The sequence below is a fragment of the Gekko japonicus genome, unplaced genomic scaffold (genome assembly GCF_001447785.1).
Source record: "Gekko japonicus isolate JY-2015 unplaced genomic scaffold, Gekko_japonicus_V1.1 scaffold750, whole genome shotgun sequence".
NCBI classification, from domain to species: Eukaryota; Metazoa; Chordata; class Lepidosauria; order Squamata; family Gekkonidae; genus Gekko; species Gekko japonicus.
This window is the reverse complement of record NW_015160857.1, coordinates 353,809-369,927: the sequence shown is the minus strand read 5'-3', so window position 1 is coordinate 369,927 and position 16,119 is coordinate 353,809. Positions and strand designations below refer to the sequence as shown.

Sequence of the window (16,119 nt, the reverse complement as noted above, 5' to 3'; positions counted from 1 at the left end):
TCTCACTGACAACATTGAAGTCCCATTTGCTACAGCTGGCGGGGGGAGCTGGATGAGTGGGAGGGCCAAAGAAGAAAAGGAGTTAGTGTCCCTCCCGCTGCAGAAAGTTTGCTCCCACTTTTCCCCACTGCAACATCAAGATCAAGTTCTTTGGACAGCAAGCCTCAGTAATAGGTGAGACCTTTCCAATGGGACTGGGCTTCCGACCCAAGGAGGAAACCCAGTTTCAAATCCCTGCTCATCCATAACCTTCTTATGCAAGATGAACTGGAAATTAGTTGAAGGAATGCCTTGCATCGCACGCTGGAAGTGCTTTGACCTAATAGTTAAGCGGCAGTACCGGCATTCAGCACCAGAGAGAGCCAGAGGACCCTTCAAAAACCTCTTCTAAAGTATAAGGGGAATGTTGTTGTTCAGTCGCACAGTCGAGTCCGACTCTTCGCAACCCCATGGACCAGATCCCGCCAGGCCTTCCTGTCTTCCGCCATCCTCTGAAGTTTGCTCAATTTCATGTTCGTTGCATCTATGACACTGTCTAACCATCTCATCCTTTGCCGTCCCCGTCTTCTTTGGCCTTCAGTCTTTCCCAGCATCAGGGTCTTCTCCAGTGAGTGCTCCCTTCTCATTTGGTGGCCAAAGTATTTGAGCTTCAGTTTCATTATCTGGCCTTCCAGGGAACAGTCAGGGTTGATTTCTTTTAGGATTGACTGATTTGATCTTCTTGCAGTCCAAGGGACTCTCCAGAGTCTTCTCCAGCACCATAGTTCAAAAGAATCTATTCTTCGGCGCTCGGCCTTCCTTATAGTCCAACTCTCGCAGCCATACATGACTACTGGGAATACCATTGCTTTGACCATGCGGACTTTTGTTGGCAGGGTGATGTCTCTACTTTTTATCATGCTGTTTAGGTTCGCCATCGCTTTTCTCCCAAGGAGCAGGTGTCTTTTAATTTCATGGCTGCTGTCACAGTCTGCGGTTATCTGAGATCCCAGGAACGTGAAGTCTGTTACTACTTCCACGACTTCCCCTTCTATTTGCCAAGGAGTGATGGGGCTGGATGCCATTATCTTAGTTTTTTTTATGTTGAGCTTCAAGCCCACTTTTGCGCTCTCCTCTTTCACTCTGAGCAAGAGGCGCTTTAGGTCCTCTTCACTTTCTTCCATTAGAATGGTATCGTCTACATATCTGAGGTTGTTGATCTTTTCCCCAGCAATCTTAATTCCCGCTTGTGATTCATCCAGGCCAGCATTTCGCATGATGTACTCTGCATATATATTAAATAAGCAAGGTGACAATATACATCCTTGTCGTACTCCTTTTCCTATGCTGAACCAATCAGTTGTTCCATATCCAGTTCTAACTGTTGCTTCTTGACCCTTATGCAGGTTTCTCAAGGGTCAATGTCTAGATGTAAAACTAAATGTGACAATCACTTTGGTGTCCGGGGCCTCTTCCGTCAGCATGAAGGGCAGTTTCACCCACATGTGCCCCCCCACCGCCCCAGCAGCGTCTAGGGACAAGATCTCTATGGCCAAACATGCTTGGCAATGAGCCATTTGCTTTCTGTCTATGACAGGTAAAGCGAAGGGGCAGAGTTGGTGTTAGGGTTGCCGGTAAAACGGCCTGGTGACCGTGTTGCCACCACGTCCACCCTGGTCACTGGTGGGGGAAGTGGGGTAGAGTTGCCAGGTCCAGGTTGGGAAACTCCCGGAGATTTGGGGATGGAGCCTGGGGAGGGCAGGGACCTCAGTGGGGCACAGTGCCATAGAGTCCACCCTCCAACGCATCCATTTTCTCTGTAGAAACTGATCTCTGTAGTCTGGAGATAAACTGTAATTCCAGGGGATCCCCAGGTCCCAGATGGGGGCTGGAAGCCTTAGCCGGCGTCATACCCGCACATGGGGCTACTGCAGGGGCCCAGAGCTGACCCCCTCTCCGACGTGCCACTTCCCTGCCCGCTCACTTGTGAGTGCTTCAGTGCCCATGCGTCCAGCTGCACAGACTGCCCAGTGTCATCCGGGAAAGGGCTGCGGGCAGTGCAGGTGGCGGGGAGCATGGGCAGTAGGAAAGCTTGTGAACAGGGCAAGATGCCCAGGCAGGTAGTGTGACATGGGGGTGAGTGGGTAGGATGGGGGGGGCACTGGGAAGTCTCTGCCCAGGGCCCCCCAAAATCTGGAACATTCATAAAGGCAAGCATGGCATAATCACGTGCAACCTCTCTAACCCAGAGCCAGGGTATCCGGAGCAGCAGGGAGAGGCAACCAGTCCTTTGTTGCTGGACAACCAGTTTCAAGGTCAGACCGGGGAGACCCAGGTCGAGGTCTCATTCTGCTGTTAAGGTTGCTGGATGACCTTTGACCAGTCATCCTCTTTCAACATAACCTAACCCTAACCAACTTTATAGAATTGTGTGTGTGTGATTTCAGAAAACAAAGTGATTGCTCTCTTGAAGTCTTCGGAGGGCTGTCCCTTAGAGGAGGGCAGGGAGCTGTCCCTGTGGGCAGCAGAGGAGAGGACAAGCAAGAATGGGTTTCAGTTAAGGGCCAGAAGATACCGGCTGGATCTTAGGAAAAACTTTTTGACTGTCATGAGTTGTGCAACAGTGGACTCAGCTGCCTCGGGAGGTGAGCTCCCCCTCCCCGGCAGTCTTTAAGCAGCATCTGGGACAAACACTTGTCAGGGATGCTCGAGGCTGATCCTGCATTGAGCAGGGAGTTGGACTAGAGGGCCTCTATGACCCCTTCCAACTCTGTGATTCTAGGATTCTAATAATATAGAGGGGTACAAAAAGGAAAAAGGGATTATATAACATAATGGTATATATCTTGGATAATTATATATCACAGAGTGTATCAACCAGAAAATATTTCTCCCCAACATCCCCTTCATTATAATTTTTAAGGCATTCGCTATAAAATACAATGGTCCTTACTTCTGTTGGGGTACTTTTATATTCAGCATTTTAAATTTCATAACTGATCTATTTTGCAGCTACATTATTAGTTTCATTATAACTACCTATTCAATATGACATATTTCACCACTTCTACATACTCACTATAACTTTTAACAGATAGGTGAATATATCAAAGTACAAAGGAAAGCCTGTTATATAGCTCATGATAAGATAATAAAAGATGTTTCTGCTCATAATCCTCTTCCTTATACATTTATATTCAAGACGTTACATTTGAAAACTTGTTCTCATTCTGCTTCTGCATTGCAACACATTTATATACAATTTTTGAACTGTTCCTCATTCTAAATTTGTCTCCTTGCATAATACACATTCCATCTCTCTTCAAATTTCGTATTTGATCTGTTTCTCAAACGGGTTGTTAATTTCACCACCACTGCACAGTCAGCAAGTTTTCTTTCCCATTCTTCTAAGCTTGGACAGATGTCTAATTTCCATACTGCTGTGTAGATAATTTTATCCACTGTCACCATGTATTTGAATATCTCTTCCAAAAATTTTGGTAATTTATTAGGCAGTATATCTAATAGCATATTCTTAGCTTCCACAGGGAATTTAAATTGTAATATGTTCTGCGTTTTTCCATGTATTTCCTGCCAATGTCTTTTTGCATTTTGAACATGCGAACAAACCTGGCAGAAACTTGGTGTGCTGTCTTAGGAAGGAGAAAGAAAAAAGAGCCATAACGTGTGTAAAGGAAATAGATCAAATTACATATGCAGAAAAAGAAATACAAGAACAATTTATCCATGCTCTTTCAGGGTTACACAAAAAGAAGTCTGTCTCAGAAACAGGAATAAGAGAATACCTAAAGGACATCCCTACCACAAAGTTTACACCAGAACACAGAAAACAATTAAACCAAACAATAACAATTCAAGAAATCTCCCAGGCAATTTAAAAAAAATGAAAAAGGACAATGCACCAGGGCCGGATGGGCTGACAGCGATCTATTACAAAGGTTCTGAAGCAGTTTCAGTGAAACCGTTACAAAACGTTATGAATGAGATAAAAGAAGGACAAACAATACCTCTGATGTGGCAAGAGGTGTATACAACATTAATATATAAAGAAGGCAGCAATGCAATGCTACCTTAGTCAAACAGACCTCTCTCTCTGCTCAACATAGATTATAAAATCTTTGCCACAGTAATGGCAGAAAGACAATGTGTGTCATATTTAATGTGCACCAACTTTACAGGATTGTTATGAAGAGAGAGAGAGAGCCAGAGTGTTATGTGGGAGTCAGTGTAGTGTAGTGGTTAGAGTGTCAGACTAGGACCTCGGAGGACCCAGGTTCGAATCCCCACTCTGCCACGGAAGCTCGCTGGGTGGCCTTGGGTCAGTCACACACTCTCAGCCTAACCTACCTCAACAGGGTTGTCTTGAGGATAAAATGAAGGACAGGAGAATGATGTAAGCTGGGTTTGGGTCCAAACTGAGGGGAAAGGCAGGGTATGAAGGAAATAAATAAGTAAATAAATAAGAGGGGAAGAACCATGTAAAGCTCCCTGGAACTCCGCACAGGACAGGAGGGTAAAAATGTGATAGATCAATAGAAACTGGCAAGTTTCTGCACGAGACACCTTTGCGAACACATATTGGTTACGTTCACAGGCAATGCTCCCTCTAAGTCGTGAAGTCTTGTGAGCAAAAATTCTCGTTTGAGAGCTACTGGCATTAAAGCTGTGAGCAGGCGATTGGGCTAGCACTGCATAAATAAATTTGCTCTGGAGCCCTCCTTCCTGAGTGAAGACAAAAATGTGTGCGCCGGAGGCTAAAAAACTGTGAGCTAGCCCACACTAACTCAGCTGAGAAGGAACACTGTTCACAGGTTACGTTTTGGGGGCGTACACATAAGTCATGAAATGTGAAATGGCTCTCTAGTTCCTTCAGAACATGAAGAAGGCTCCCCACCACCCACCCACCCACCCACAGAGTGGGCTAAACAGATGCTCTTTCTGTGCTCAGATTCCCACAACCAACTCAAAGGCGTTCATGCTCTGAAACACCTTGACGGCTGCCTTGACAGACAGCACAAAGGAGCAAATCCCACATGCTGAAACAGCGCCTACAGCATGTCGTGATTACAGAGCAACGTATCCAGGTGTTTGCGAGACGTGACCAAAGGTACGTTTATATAGGCTGAGCCATTCCAGGAATGTTGTTCATCGGCTTCTTGAGCGCCTTCCCTGTACTGCTGAACTTGCTCTGAACTTGAGCTACGGGCCAGCGTCGGGCATGTGCAAGTCCCTGGGGGTGCCTAAAGTAGCTTGTTGGGGCCAAGCCTTATTGTTGAATTTGAGGCCACTATTCTGGACACGTAAATGACCGGGCGAGCATCTCCTGGGAATGCTGAGGCCTTCTTCTCTGGGTCTGTCACTCAGGCTGAGCTCTGGAGTTCTTTGTGTTTCCTGTTCCTGTTGTTCATATTGCACAATATTTCTATTGTTAGCCCGCAGAAGAACTAAAAGGGGGCGAGAGGAAACGGGGCCAAGTTCGGGAAAACAGGCTGCCGCGAAGCGCTGCCCGCGCAAGCATCCAGAAGAGCTGGAAGGTTCCTACCAAGGCATTAGAGCACTCTTTGGGGTTGCCAGCTCCAGGCTGGGAAATGCCTGGAGATTTTAGGGGTGGCGCCTGAGAGGGGTGGAGTTTGGGGAGGGGGAGGGGGAGGGGCTTCAATGAGGTATAATGCCATAGAATCCACCTTCCAAAGCGGCCGTTTTCTCCAGGTAAACTGATCTCTATCCCCTGGAGATCAACTGTAAAAGCGGGAGATCTCTAGCCGCCGCCTGGAGACTGGCAGCCTCTAACGCTCTTCTGGGTTTTTAATTCGTGAGTTATACTCAGATACGTCTACAAGGATCAGAGTGGACACATCTGGCTCTTTGGCGAGCAGAATATCAACAAGACAAGGGGTAAAGCAAGGCTGTGTGTTAGCCCCTGCACTTTTCAATTTATACATAAATGACATGGTTCCCAGGCTAAACGGCCCCGGATTTGTTTCACCTACGATAGGCCGGCAGAAAACATCAATACTGCTTTACGCAGACGATATGGTTTTATTTTCCCTAACTAGGAATGGTTTAAAGAGACTTCTGGGTAGGAGGCAGTTCCTGTATCTATATATCTAATTCCCAACATGCCCCCTCCATGCGGATATCTAAATCCGCACATCGGGGACACTTGGGGGGCAGGGAGATTTTCCTGCACACTTGGGGCAATCCTCAGAAGTGCAGAAAAATCTAAAAACTGTAAAAAATATATAGGGGGGATATTTAAATCCCCCCAAAAGTAAAAGAGCGTTCCCTGCACAGGCACAGGGAACGCTCTGAGAACGGCTTCGCTGCCACCGTCGGGGAGGGGGCGGGAGAAGGCTTGGCTGGCTGGCGGCTGTAAGCTGCTCAGTCCTCACCGCTGCCCAGGGGGAAAGGGAGAAAGTCAGCCAGGCCACGCTGCTGCTGCGGGAAGGGAGGGAGAAAGTTCGGCGGGCCAGCCAGGCCTCACCGCAGCGAGGGGAGTTGGGAGGGAAAAAGCTTGGTGGGCCGAGTTCAGGCCTCGCTGCTGGTGCTGGGGGGGGGAGGGAGAAGGCTTGGAGGGGCACGGGCCTCGCCGTCGGTGCCAGGGACGGGGGGGGCAGGGGAGAGGGCTCACCAGCGGCTGCTTCCTTCTCCTCCCGTGGAGCTTCCCCCCCCGCGCGAGTGTCGCGGGTCCCCCTTCTTGTTTATTCTATTTGCACCAAAGCGGCTCAACACCTCTTCCCCCTTCCAGCTAGGCGGGATGCAGAAATTCCGTTTGTGCCGCCCTCCTCCCATCGCTGCATCCGTATGCTGAGACACTGAAACCTAGACGGGAACTTTCACATCTGCGCGTCTTCCTCGTCCAGACCTAATGCTTTATCCCTTGCAATATTCTGGTCCACAAGATCAGGATGTATTTTTTTCTCTCATGGCACTACCAGAAATCATTTTATGCCCATCTCTTTGCAGGTCCTGTAACCATAAGCACAGGATCGAAAGATTTGTGCCCTTGTGTTACAGGGAGGAGGAGGAGGAGATTGGATTTATACCCCACCCTTCACTACCAGTGTCCCCTCTCAGTTGACTTAGTGTGAGCTAGCTCACAGTTTTTTAGCCTCCGGCTCGCGCATTTTTGTCTTAGCACAGGCAGGGTGGCCCCAGAGCAAATTCATTTATGCAGTACTAGCCCAATCGCCCGCTCACAGCTTTAATGCCAGTAGCTCTCAAACGAGAATTTTTGCTCACAAGCCTTCACGACTTAGAGGGAGCATTGTTCACTACCCAAAGGAGTCTCAGAGAGGCTTACAATCTCCTTTCCCTTCCCGTGTCCAATCACTGGCATCTCCTGTTTTATTTTTCCCCCTTTATCGAAGGAAATCTACATAGTATGTAAGCTTTTAGACAAAATAATACAACCCTGGTTGAAATACCTGAGCAAGAAAAACATTCAACAGGTAGCAAGGTGGGGAAAGATTACCACCTGCAAACCTAGTGGTTTGCAAGGTCTCTACTGCACCTACTCGAAAAAGATCAGAACAGCCTATAGGGGATGCCAGTCGGCATAGCTAGATTAGGGGCTTCCCACAATTTCAAATCATGCCCCTCCTGTCTCCTGGTTGGCTCTTTGGAGACTTCGTGCTCCAACTGAGCCCTCCCCCTTCGATCCTGTCTCTCATAGCAATTAGTCAGTTAGTTAAGCCTCTCTCCCTCTCCTCTGTTCTATCAGAGCTCATTTCTTCTTTAATAAACTGAATTAGGCCACGGTTAGACGGACCAGTCAAAGCAGAGGGGAAGCGAGGCTATTTCCTCTGGAGGAATTTGACACGCAGTTGTGAGATCACACCTCCTTTTGTAGCTGCGGGCGCAGCCTGTCACTTTGTGATCAGACACAACTGTTCCTTTCCCGAACTCTACCGATCTCTATCCCAAACAAAGATCTGCAGACCTGGCAAAATTCATTGATAAGATTCCCACCCTCTTTGGCAGTGTGGCATGATAAATGATGCCAACAGTTCGTTATGGCCAAAATAGCGGACTCAATACAAAGAATACAACAGACACGCATAGCTCCACGTTTGAGATTTATTAAAACATGGTCACCGATACTAAATTATATGCCAAGGGAAGGAATACTCCCGACTAACACCGCATATCATAAGTGGTTACACCTGTGAGATATACTAAGTAATCAGATATGCCAATAGGTTCAGACGCTGCACTTACACTCAGGATAACAATTACATCATTTATCAATACCAATATACCGAGGGGAACATATTATCACTTAATAACCAAACGTAGTACTGTACTGAGTAATGTAAAACAAAATGTGTGTTATTTGTATATGTACTTTTCTTATTATAATAATAAAAATAAATTTACCAAAAAAAAGACACAACTGCAAGTGAGTGGGGTTTTTCTGGCTGTTTGTTTCCCAGGCGCATAAACGAGGAATTGCGCCCCCGCACTGAGGGCCCCCTATGGAGCATACGATGATGCGCATACCACGAAGAGGGGGGGATGGCACTGAGCCAGGGCGGCATAAGTAGACCATGCCAACGGCATGGCAGTGTGCTTGCACAATCAGACAAGGGAAAGTCCATCCGTGGCCCGTCGAAACCCGTTAGAACCGATCTTTCCCCAGTGTCTTTTAACTCCCCTTCTGCGGCGGAGCAGCACGGGTAGCCGACGACTAGACTACAGGACACTTCCCAGATGTTGCTGTCTGATCACTCCCTTTAGAGCCATCAGGCATTCGCACCTATGTCAGATCTAAAGGCCTGTGTGATCGCAGCCTTGTTTTCTTTAAACCGCTGGTGCTCTCTTCCTCTGGATGTTTAAAATCTTCCAACAGGTGGTGGCAGAGAAATATCCTAAATACATGAATAGGGTAGTGTGCTGACTACTTTGAATCTGGCCGTGCGTTGAATCTGTCCAGAAGGTGCTGTTTGACTCAGCGTCAGACGGAACAGGTAGGCTAGTTCTCCTCTGTTTTATCCGCACAACATTCCTGCAAGGTAGATTAGGGCTGTGCGTATGTGAGACTGGCCCAAGGCCACCCAATGAGCTTCCGTACCAGAGTAGGGATTCAAAGATGGATCTCCCAGATCCCAGTCTAACACTGGCCCTCACTGTTCAGTTATTGAAGCCCTACATTCAGTTTGCCAACCTGACACAGCCCTTTCAGTATATCACTAAAGAGTCAGTGTGCATGTGTGTGGGGGAATAGCCTGCTTTGGGAGCATTGCAAAGCAATGCACTTTTGTGTGCTCCCCCCCAACGATGACACAGCCAGCAAACTGCTGTCTTATCAGCTGGACTAACCAGTCCTGTCGGGAGGAGAGCACAATGCCAGCTATTGCATTAAAAACGAGTTGGTCATTCAGAATTGAGTTGAGGTCATTACTTCACACCTTGGTAGCTTGCAAATTCAACCAGCCATTACCATGCTTACATTAGCGTGTAAATCAGGAGTCATGGAGGAAATAGCTGCTGGGCTTGTGTAGTAACCAAGTCACAGAATCATAGAGTTGGAAGGAACCTCTACGGTCATCTAGTCCAACCCCCTGCACAAGGCAGGAAATTCACAAATACATCCCCCTCCACACCCGCAGTGACCGCTGTTCCACATCCAGAAGATGACAAAAAACCTTCAGGATCCCCGGCCAAACCTGCCTGGAGAAAAATTCCTTCCTTGCCTCGTGGCAATCAGCATTTCCCTGGGCGTGTAAGAAAGGGCCACAAGAACTAAGCACTGAGGCAACCCTTCCTGCCCTCCCTCTCATGATCTGCCTAAGTTCACCGAATCTGCACTGCTGTCAGATGGCCATCTAGATTCTAGCCTCTGTTTGAAAACCTACAAAGAAGGAGCACCCACCACCTCCCCAGGAAGCCTTTTCCACTGAGGAACCACTCTAACTGTCAGGAAATTCTTCCTAATGTTTAGCCAAAAACTCTTCTGATTTAATTTCAAACTGTTGGTTCTGGTCCGACCTTCTGGAGCAATAGTCTCCTCTCCAGGCTAAACATACCCAGCTCCTTCAACTTTTCCTCATAGGACTTGTTCCAGACCCCTCACCCTCTTCATTGCCCTCCTCTGGACACGTTCCAGCCACTGTTCCCTCTAAGCTGAGTTAGTATGAGCTATCTCACAGTTTTGTAGCCTCCGGCTCACACAGCACAGGTGACCTCCAACGGACGTTGCAAGCCGTGGCTGGTTGGCACAGACTGAGTCGGCTGAAACTAAACCCGGCAAAGACGGAGGTCCTGGGCCTAGGTCGGGCTGGTTCAGGGTTGGGACTCCCTCTCCCGACCTTCGATGGGGCGCCTTTGGTGCCAGCATCGGGGGTTAGGAGTTTGGGAGTGCTCCTGGACTCCTCTTTAATGATGGAGGCCCAGGTAGCAGCCACTGCCAAGTCGGCCTTTCATCATCTTCGGCTGGCGCAGCAGTTGGTTCCCTTCCTTGACCGGGATGACCTGGCTACAGTGATCCATGTGACGGTCACCTCGAGGCTGGACTACTGTAATGCTCTCTACTTGGGGCTGCCTTTGTCGTAAATCCGGAAGCTGCAGCTAGTGCCGAATGCAGCAGCCAGGCTGTTGACGGGTCCACATCCGGCCTGTGCTGAAGGTGCTGCACTGGCTGCCAATAGCGTACTGGATCCGCTTCAAAGTGCTGGTTCTTACCTTTAAATCCCTTTATGGTCAGGGTCCGGCATACCTAAGGGACCGCCATTCCCCATATGTTCCCCCAAGGGCACTACGGTCAGGGGGGCCAACATCATTTGACTACCCCAGGCCTCAGGGACATCAAATTCGCCAAGACTAGGGCCAGGGCCTTTTCGGTGGCGGCTCCTATTTGGTGGAATGAGCTCCCAGAGGAGATCCGGGCCCTGCGGGATCTTGCATAGTTCCGCAGGGCCTGCAAGACGAAGCTCTTCCACCAGGCTTTCGAGTAGGAGCCGCCGCCGCTACTGTTCCACCAATGCACTGTCGCCGAAAATTAGCAGAGATACCATCAGGGTGCAGTCGGGCCCTGGGAAGAAGACTGGCTATCTGCCGCTTGGAACTTATGTCGTTGCTCTGGATCCACCCTACCGGAACCCATCTTGGAACTGGGAACCTCAGAGCACCAGCACTTTGTTGTACTATTGATATGTTTTTATCTTGTTCTAATGGTTTTAATGATGGCTTTTGCCTCAATTGTTAGCCACCCTGAGCCTTAGGGGAGGGCGGAATGTAAATTGAATTATAAATAAAATAAATAAAAATTAAAAAATGGTCTTAGCTCAGGAAGGATGGCTCCAGAGCGAACTAATTGATGCAGCAGCCAAATCCCTCGCTCACAACTTTAATGCCAGCAGCTCACAAAGTAGAATTTTTGCTCACAAGACTCCACAGCTTAGAGGGAGCGTTGGTTCCAGCTTGTCTATATCCTTCTTAAACTGTGGTGCCCCAAATTGAACACAATACTCTAGGTGCGGTCCAACCAAAGCAGAGTAAAGCGGTGCATCACTTCGCGTGAGCTGGACACTATACTTCTGTCGATACAGCCCAAAATCGCATTTGCCTTTTTAGCTGCCGCATCACACTGCTGACTCATGTTCAGCGTATGGTCTACTAAGACCCCGAGATCCTTTTCGCACATACTACTGTCAGTGGGGCTGCTCTATGTGGAATCAAACCAATCATGTTCCTGCAGTGGGATTGATGGATAAATCATTTTCTCCTTTGATGGCAAGGGTCTTTCATTTTATCACTGGAAACTCTGGAATGAAGGTTTAGCAAGCAGGCATGGACTAAACGGAGGCTCTCGTATTTTGGTCACATGCAAGGGTGTAGACTTTCCCATTTCCCGGGGGGGGGCTGGGGCTGGGCCAGAGGCATTGCTGTGCTAGGAGCAAGGGTGGCTCCCGGGGGAGGCTGAGCACCTTCCTGAAAATTTCGGCGGGGGCTGAAGCCCCGCCACCCCCACGAAGATTACGCCTATGGTCACATGATGAGCAAGAGTCACTGGAAAAGAAGACATCAAGAAAAGAGGAAGAGCTGACAGGCTGGGGATTGACTCAGTCAAGGAACCCATGAGGACCCTCAGTTTGCAAGAGCCAAGCAAGGCTGTTAACAATCAGACATTCTGGAGGACATTAATTCATAGGGTCGCCATATGTTAGAAGCAACTAAAAGGTAAAGTCAAAGGTTTCCCTTGCTCAAAAGCCAGTCGAATTCAACTCTAGGGGGCGGTGCTCATCTCCGTTTCCAAGCTGAAGAGCCAGCACTGTCCAAAGACTTCTCTGTGGTCATGTGGCCGGCATGACTAAACACCGAGGCGCACGGAACGCCGCTACCTTCCCACCGAAGTGGTCCCTATTTACCTACTTGCAATTTCTTGCTTTCGAACTGCTGGGTTGGCAGGAGCTGGGACTAGAGACGGGAGCTCACTCCGTCACGCGGCACTCGGGTCTCGAACTGCCGAACCACAGACCTTCCAGTATTAACCTCTGAGCCACCGCAGCCCAAGAAGCAACTAGAAAGCACTTAACACATACACACCACCAGGAATAGCACATAATAATAGGGCCCTTGCAAGTGTAGGGTTGCCACCCTCCAGGTGGGGTCTGGAGATCTCCCAGAATTACAACTCAGCTCCAGACGACAGAGATCAGTTTCCCTGGAGGAAATGGCAGCTTTGGACGGTAGAGTCTGCGTGGCGTCATATTACCATGGAATTCCTTCCCCTCCTCCAAAGCCACCCTTCCCAGACTATACCCACCAAATCTTCACGAATTCCCCAACCTGGAGTCGGCAACCCTTCTCTGCAGCAGTTTGTAAATCTGATTGCCACGTGACATGGACGTGTGACTGGGGGTGGGCCGAGCGTTTCTTGAGAACACGGAGCTGGTTCAAGCTGCTTATTTGTAAGTAAGAAGAAACCAGTGGGATTCTTGGCTTCAGATGTGCCAAAACAATATTTTGGATCAAAAGCACTCTCAGAGTGATGTTGGATGTCTGACAAGAGATGACACAAAGCTTATTTTACGAGACGGGATCTGCTCAGACCCCAGCTGCCTAATTCTGGCTGCGTCTCCGCTTCAGAACCGGGGAAAGGTGTCGGAAACATCGGGGGCAAGGAACCCTCCGGAGCCCCGGCTCTTGCTGAAAGGAACGAGCGTGCGACAGTAGCCGAAGCCAAAACAGACCGAAACCATCAGGTGGTTCAACACCAAAGCTGAAAACGCACAGCCCATTTTAAAGGCTTTAATTATCGCCTCCTTCCGGGAAATGCACATTACTGCAATTTGCATGCCACGCCTGTCCTCTCTCCAGTGTCATCGTCCTGAGTCCTCTCCAGCTAGTGTGGGAGAAGCCGCCCCCTCCACTGATCTGCTCTGGACGCTGCCTTGCAAGTCAGGTCAGAGGTGATCACAACCACTCCTTCTGGCCTCACCCAGCCTCCTTTCCAGCCTGCTTCTCCGGCTTATGAAACTGACACTGTCAGGAGGCAATCTTGTCAATTTCACTAGAGGGTGGATTGCTGCCCATCAATGAAAGAAATGTCTATTGGTGACCCCGACTAAAATATGAAACAGCGGTTAAATACTTTATATATATTTACCGGTATGTTATCATACCTAAACAGCATGATAAAAAGTAGAGACGTCACCCTGCCAACAACAGTCCGCATGGTCAAAGCAATGGTATTCCCAGTAGTCATGTATGGCTGCGAGAGTCGGACTATAAGGAAGGCCGAGCGCCGAAGAATAGATTCTTTTGAACTATGGTGCTGGAGAAGACTCTTGAGAGTCCCTTGCACTGCAAGGAGATCCAATCAGTCAATCCTAAAAGAAATCAACCCTGACTGTTCCCTGGAAGGTCAGATAATGAAACTGAAGCTCAAATACTTTGGCCACCAAATGAGAAGGGAGCACTCACTGGAGAAGACCCTGATGCTGGGAAAGATTGAAAGTCAAAGAAGACGGGGACGGCAAAGGATGAGATGGTGAGACAGTGTCATAGATGCAACGAACATGAAATTGAGCCAACTTCAGAGGACGGCGGAAGACAGGAGGGCCTGGCGTGATGTGGTCCATGGGGTCGCGGAGAGTCGGACTCGACTGTGCAACTGAACAACAACAAATGTTATCATTTGGACCCTGCCTTTCTTCCCAAGGGTGACCCATAGTGGCTTACATCGTTCTCTTCTATTTTATCTTCCCAACAACCCTGTGTGGTAGGCTAGCCTGAGAGAAAGTGACGGGCCCATATATACCCCCCCCCGGCCAGCTTGCATGGCAGAGGGGGGATTCAAACTCAGGTCTCGCAGATCCTAATCCAACACTCTTAACTACAACACCACAATGGCTCTGATATTGTTCTGTTTGCCACCTTGGAGGACCTAAGCTGGATGGAGATGGAGGAGGAGATTGGATTTATACCCCGCCCTTCACTTGGAGTCTCAGAGCGGCTTACAAACTCCTTTCCCTTCCCCTCCCCACAACAGACACCCTGTGAGGTAGGTGGGGCTGAGAGAGCTCTTTCCAGAACTGGGCATATAAATGTTTTAATTAAATAAATAAATTGTGCAAATATGCACTCTGTGGAGGAAAAGTCAGAGGAGTAAGCCCTGTGTTTGAGACAGATCACATTTGGGGGAGGGGCTGTGTCTCAGTGGTAGAGCATCTGCTTGGCATTCCAGATGGTTCCAGGGTTAGTCTCAAGCATCTCAAAACTATAAGGTAATGCAAAAGGCCTCCAGATGAGACCCCAGAGAGCCGCTGCCAGTTTGAGTTGACAATACTGACCTCGATGGACCGATGGTCTGAGTCAGTATAAGGCAGTTTCACGTGTTCGTGTATTCACACACACAGCAAAACGCAGACAAGCTGAACAGCAAATGTGATTCCGTTTTATGGTCTGACGAAGTGTGCCTGCACACAAAAGCTCACAACTTGAATAAAACTTCGTTGATCTTTAAGGTGCCACTGGACTCTAACCTCTCAATTGTGCATTCACCTTCCAGAATGGATTGGTTTAAAACCAGGCACAAGGGCATTTAAACTTGCATTTTCTGCCTTTCACAAGCCCTCCTCCCTGGTTCAGCAGCATGGAAACAAATGCACGTGTGCATGTGGGGGGTTGTCCCCTGGCCTCACCCATAACCTCCAGGACCTTTAGGGCCCCAGTTGCATGGAGAATAGCTGGATAGATCACAGGGCAGGGCTATGCAAATGAAGGGGTGGGGCTACGTGGATAGTGGCTGTGTGGGGACTCAGGGGCTCCCATTGGGTTCTGAGGAGTTGGCCTCAGTAGTGGATGGGAGGGTTGGGGGTATGTGTGTGCAGGGAGAGGGATCATAAAAGACAAACTCGCCATTTCCCTATCGTGCGGTCCAGAGCTATTTTGGGGCAGAAACGCACAGGAATGGAGTTCCGGCTGGTTTCAGAGTTGGCCACGCCCACTACAGCCAAAACCTCTGCATGCGCGGCTACAGAGGGAAGGCCTGGAGAGCGACACCACCACCCGCAGCGACTCTGAGGCGGGCCAACCGGGGGGGGGGGCTGGAAGGATCGGGGAGGCATTTAAATGCCTCCCCGTGCCTTCCTCGGCCTGTCCAAGGGACGGCTTCTCAGGGCTCTCCGCAGCCATGGGGCGCCCGGGCAAGCCAAAGGAAGGCAGTTTAAACTATGAGGAAAGGTTAAAGCGCTTGGGGCTCTTTAGCTTGGAGAAACAATGACTGAGGGGTGACATGATCGAGGTTTATAAGATTATGCATGGGACAGAGCAGGTAGAGAAAGAAGTCCTTTTCTCCCTTTCTCACAATACAAGAACTCGTGGGCGGTCCATGAAATTGCTGAGCGGTCGGGTTAGAAAGGATAAAAAAAAGTCCTTCTTCACCCAAAGAGTGATTAACACATGGAATTCACTGCCACAGGAAGTGGCGGCGGCTACAAGCATGGACGGCTTCAAGAGGGAATTAGATAAGCATATGGAGCAGAGGTCCATCAGTGGCTATTAGCCACAAGGTATAGATAGGGACTCTGGGGCAAGTGATGCTCTGTCTTCTTGGTGCTGGGGGGGGGGGGGTCAATAGGGGGAGGGCTTCTATTGTCTGGGCCCCACTGGTGG

The 16,119-nt window shown here is 49.1% G+C and overlaps 1 protein-coding gene across 1 annotated transcript in view; it reads left to right on the top strand.

Annotated features, from left to right (window-relative positions):
- Positions 1 to 1,898: 1,898 nt before the first annotated feature.
- Positions 1,899 to 16,119, top strand: part of UBASH3B (ubiquitin associated and SH3 domain containing B) — a 137,807-nt gene continuing 123,586 nt past the window's right edge. Inside the window, exons 1-3 of the mRNA XM_015421675.1 lie at positions 1,899 to 2,099; positions 5,010 to 5,107; positions 5,828 to 5,895. Coding sequence (XP_015277161.1) covers positions 1,899 to 2,099; positions 5,010 to 5,107; positions 5,828 to 5,895 — 367 coding nt within the window. The remainder of the gene's footprint in view (positions 2,100 to 5,009; positions 5,108 to 5,827; positions 5,896 to 16,119) is intronic.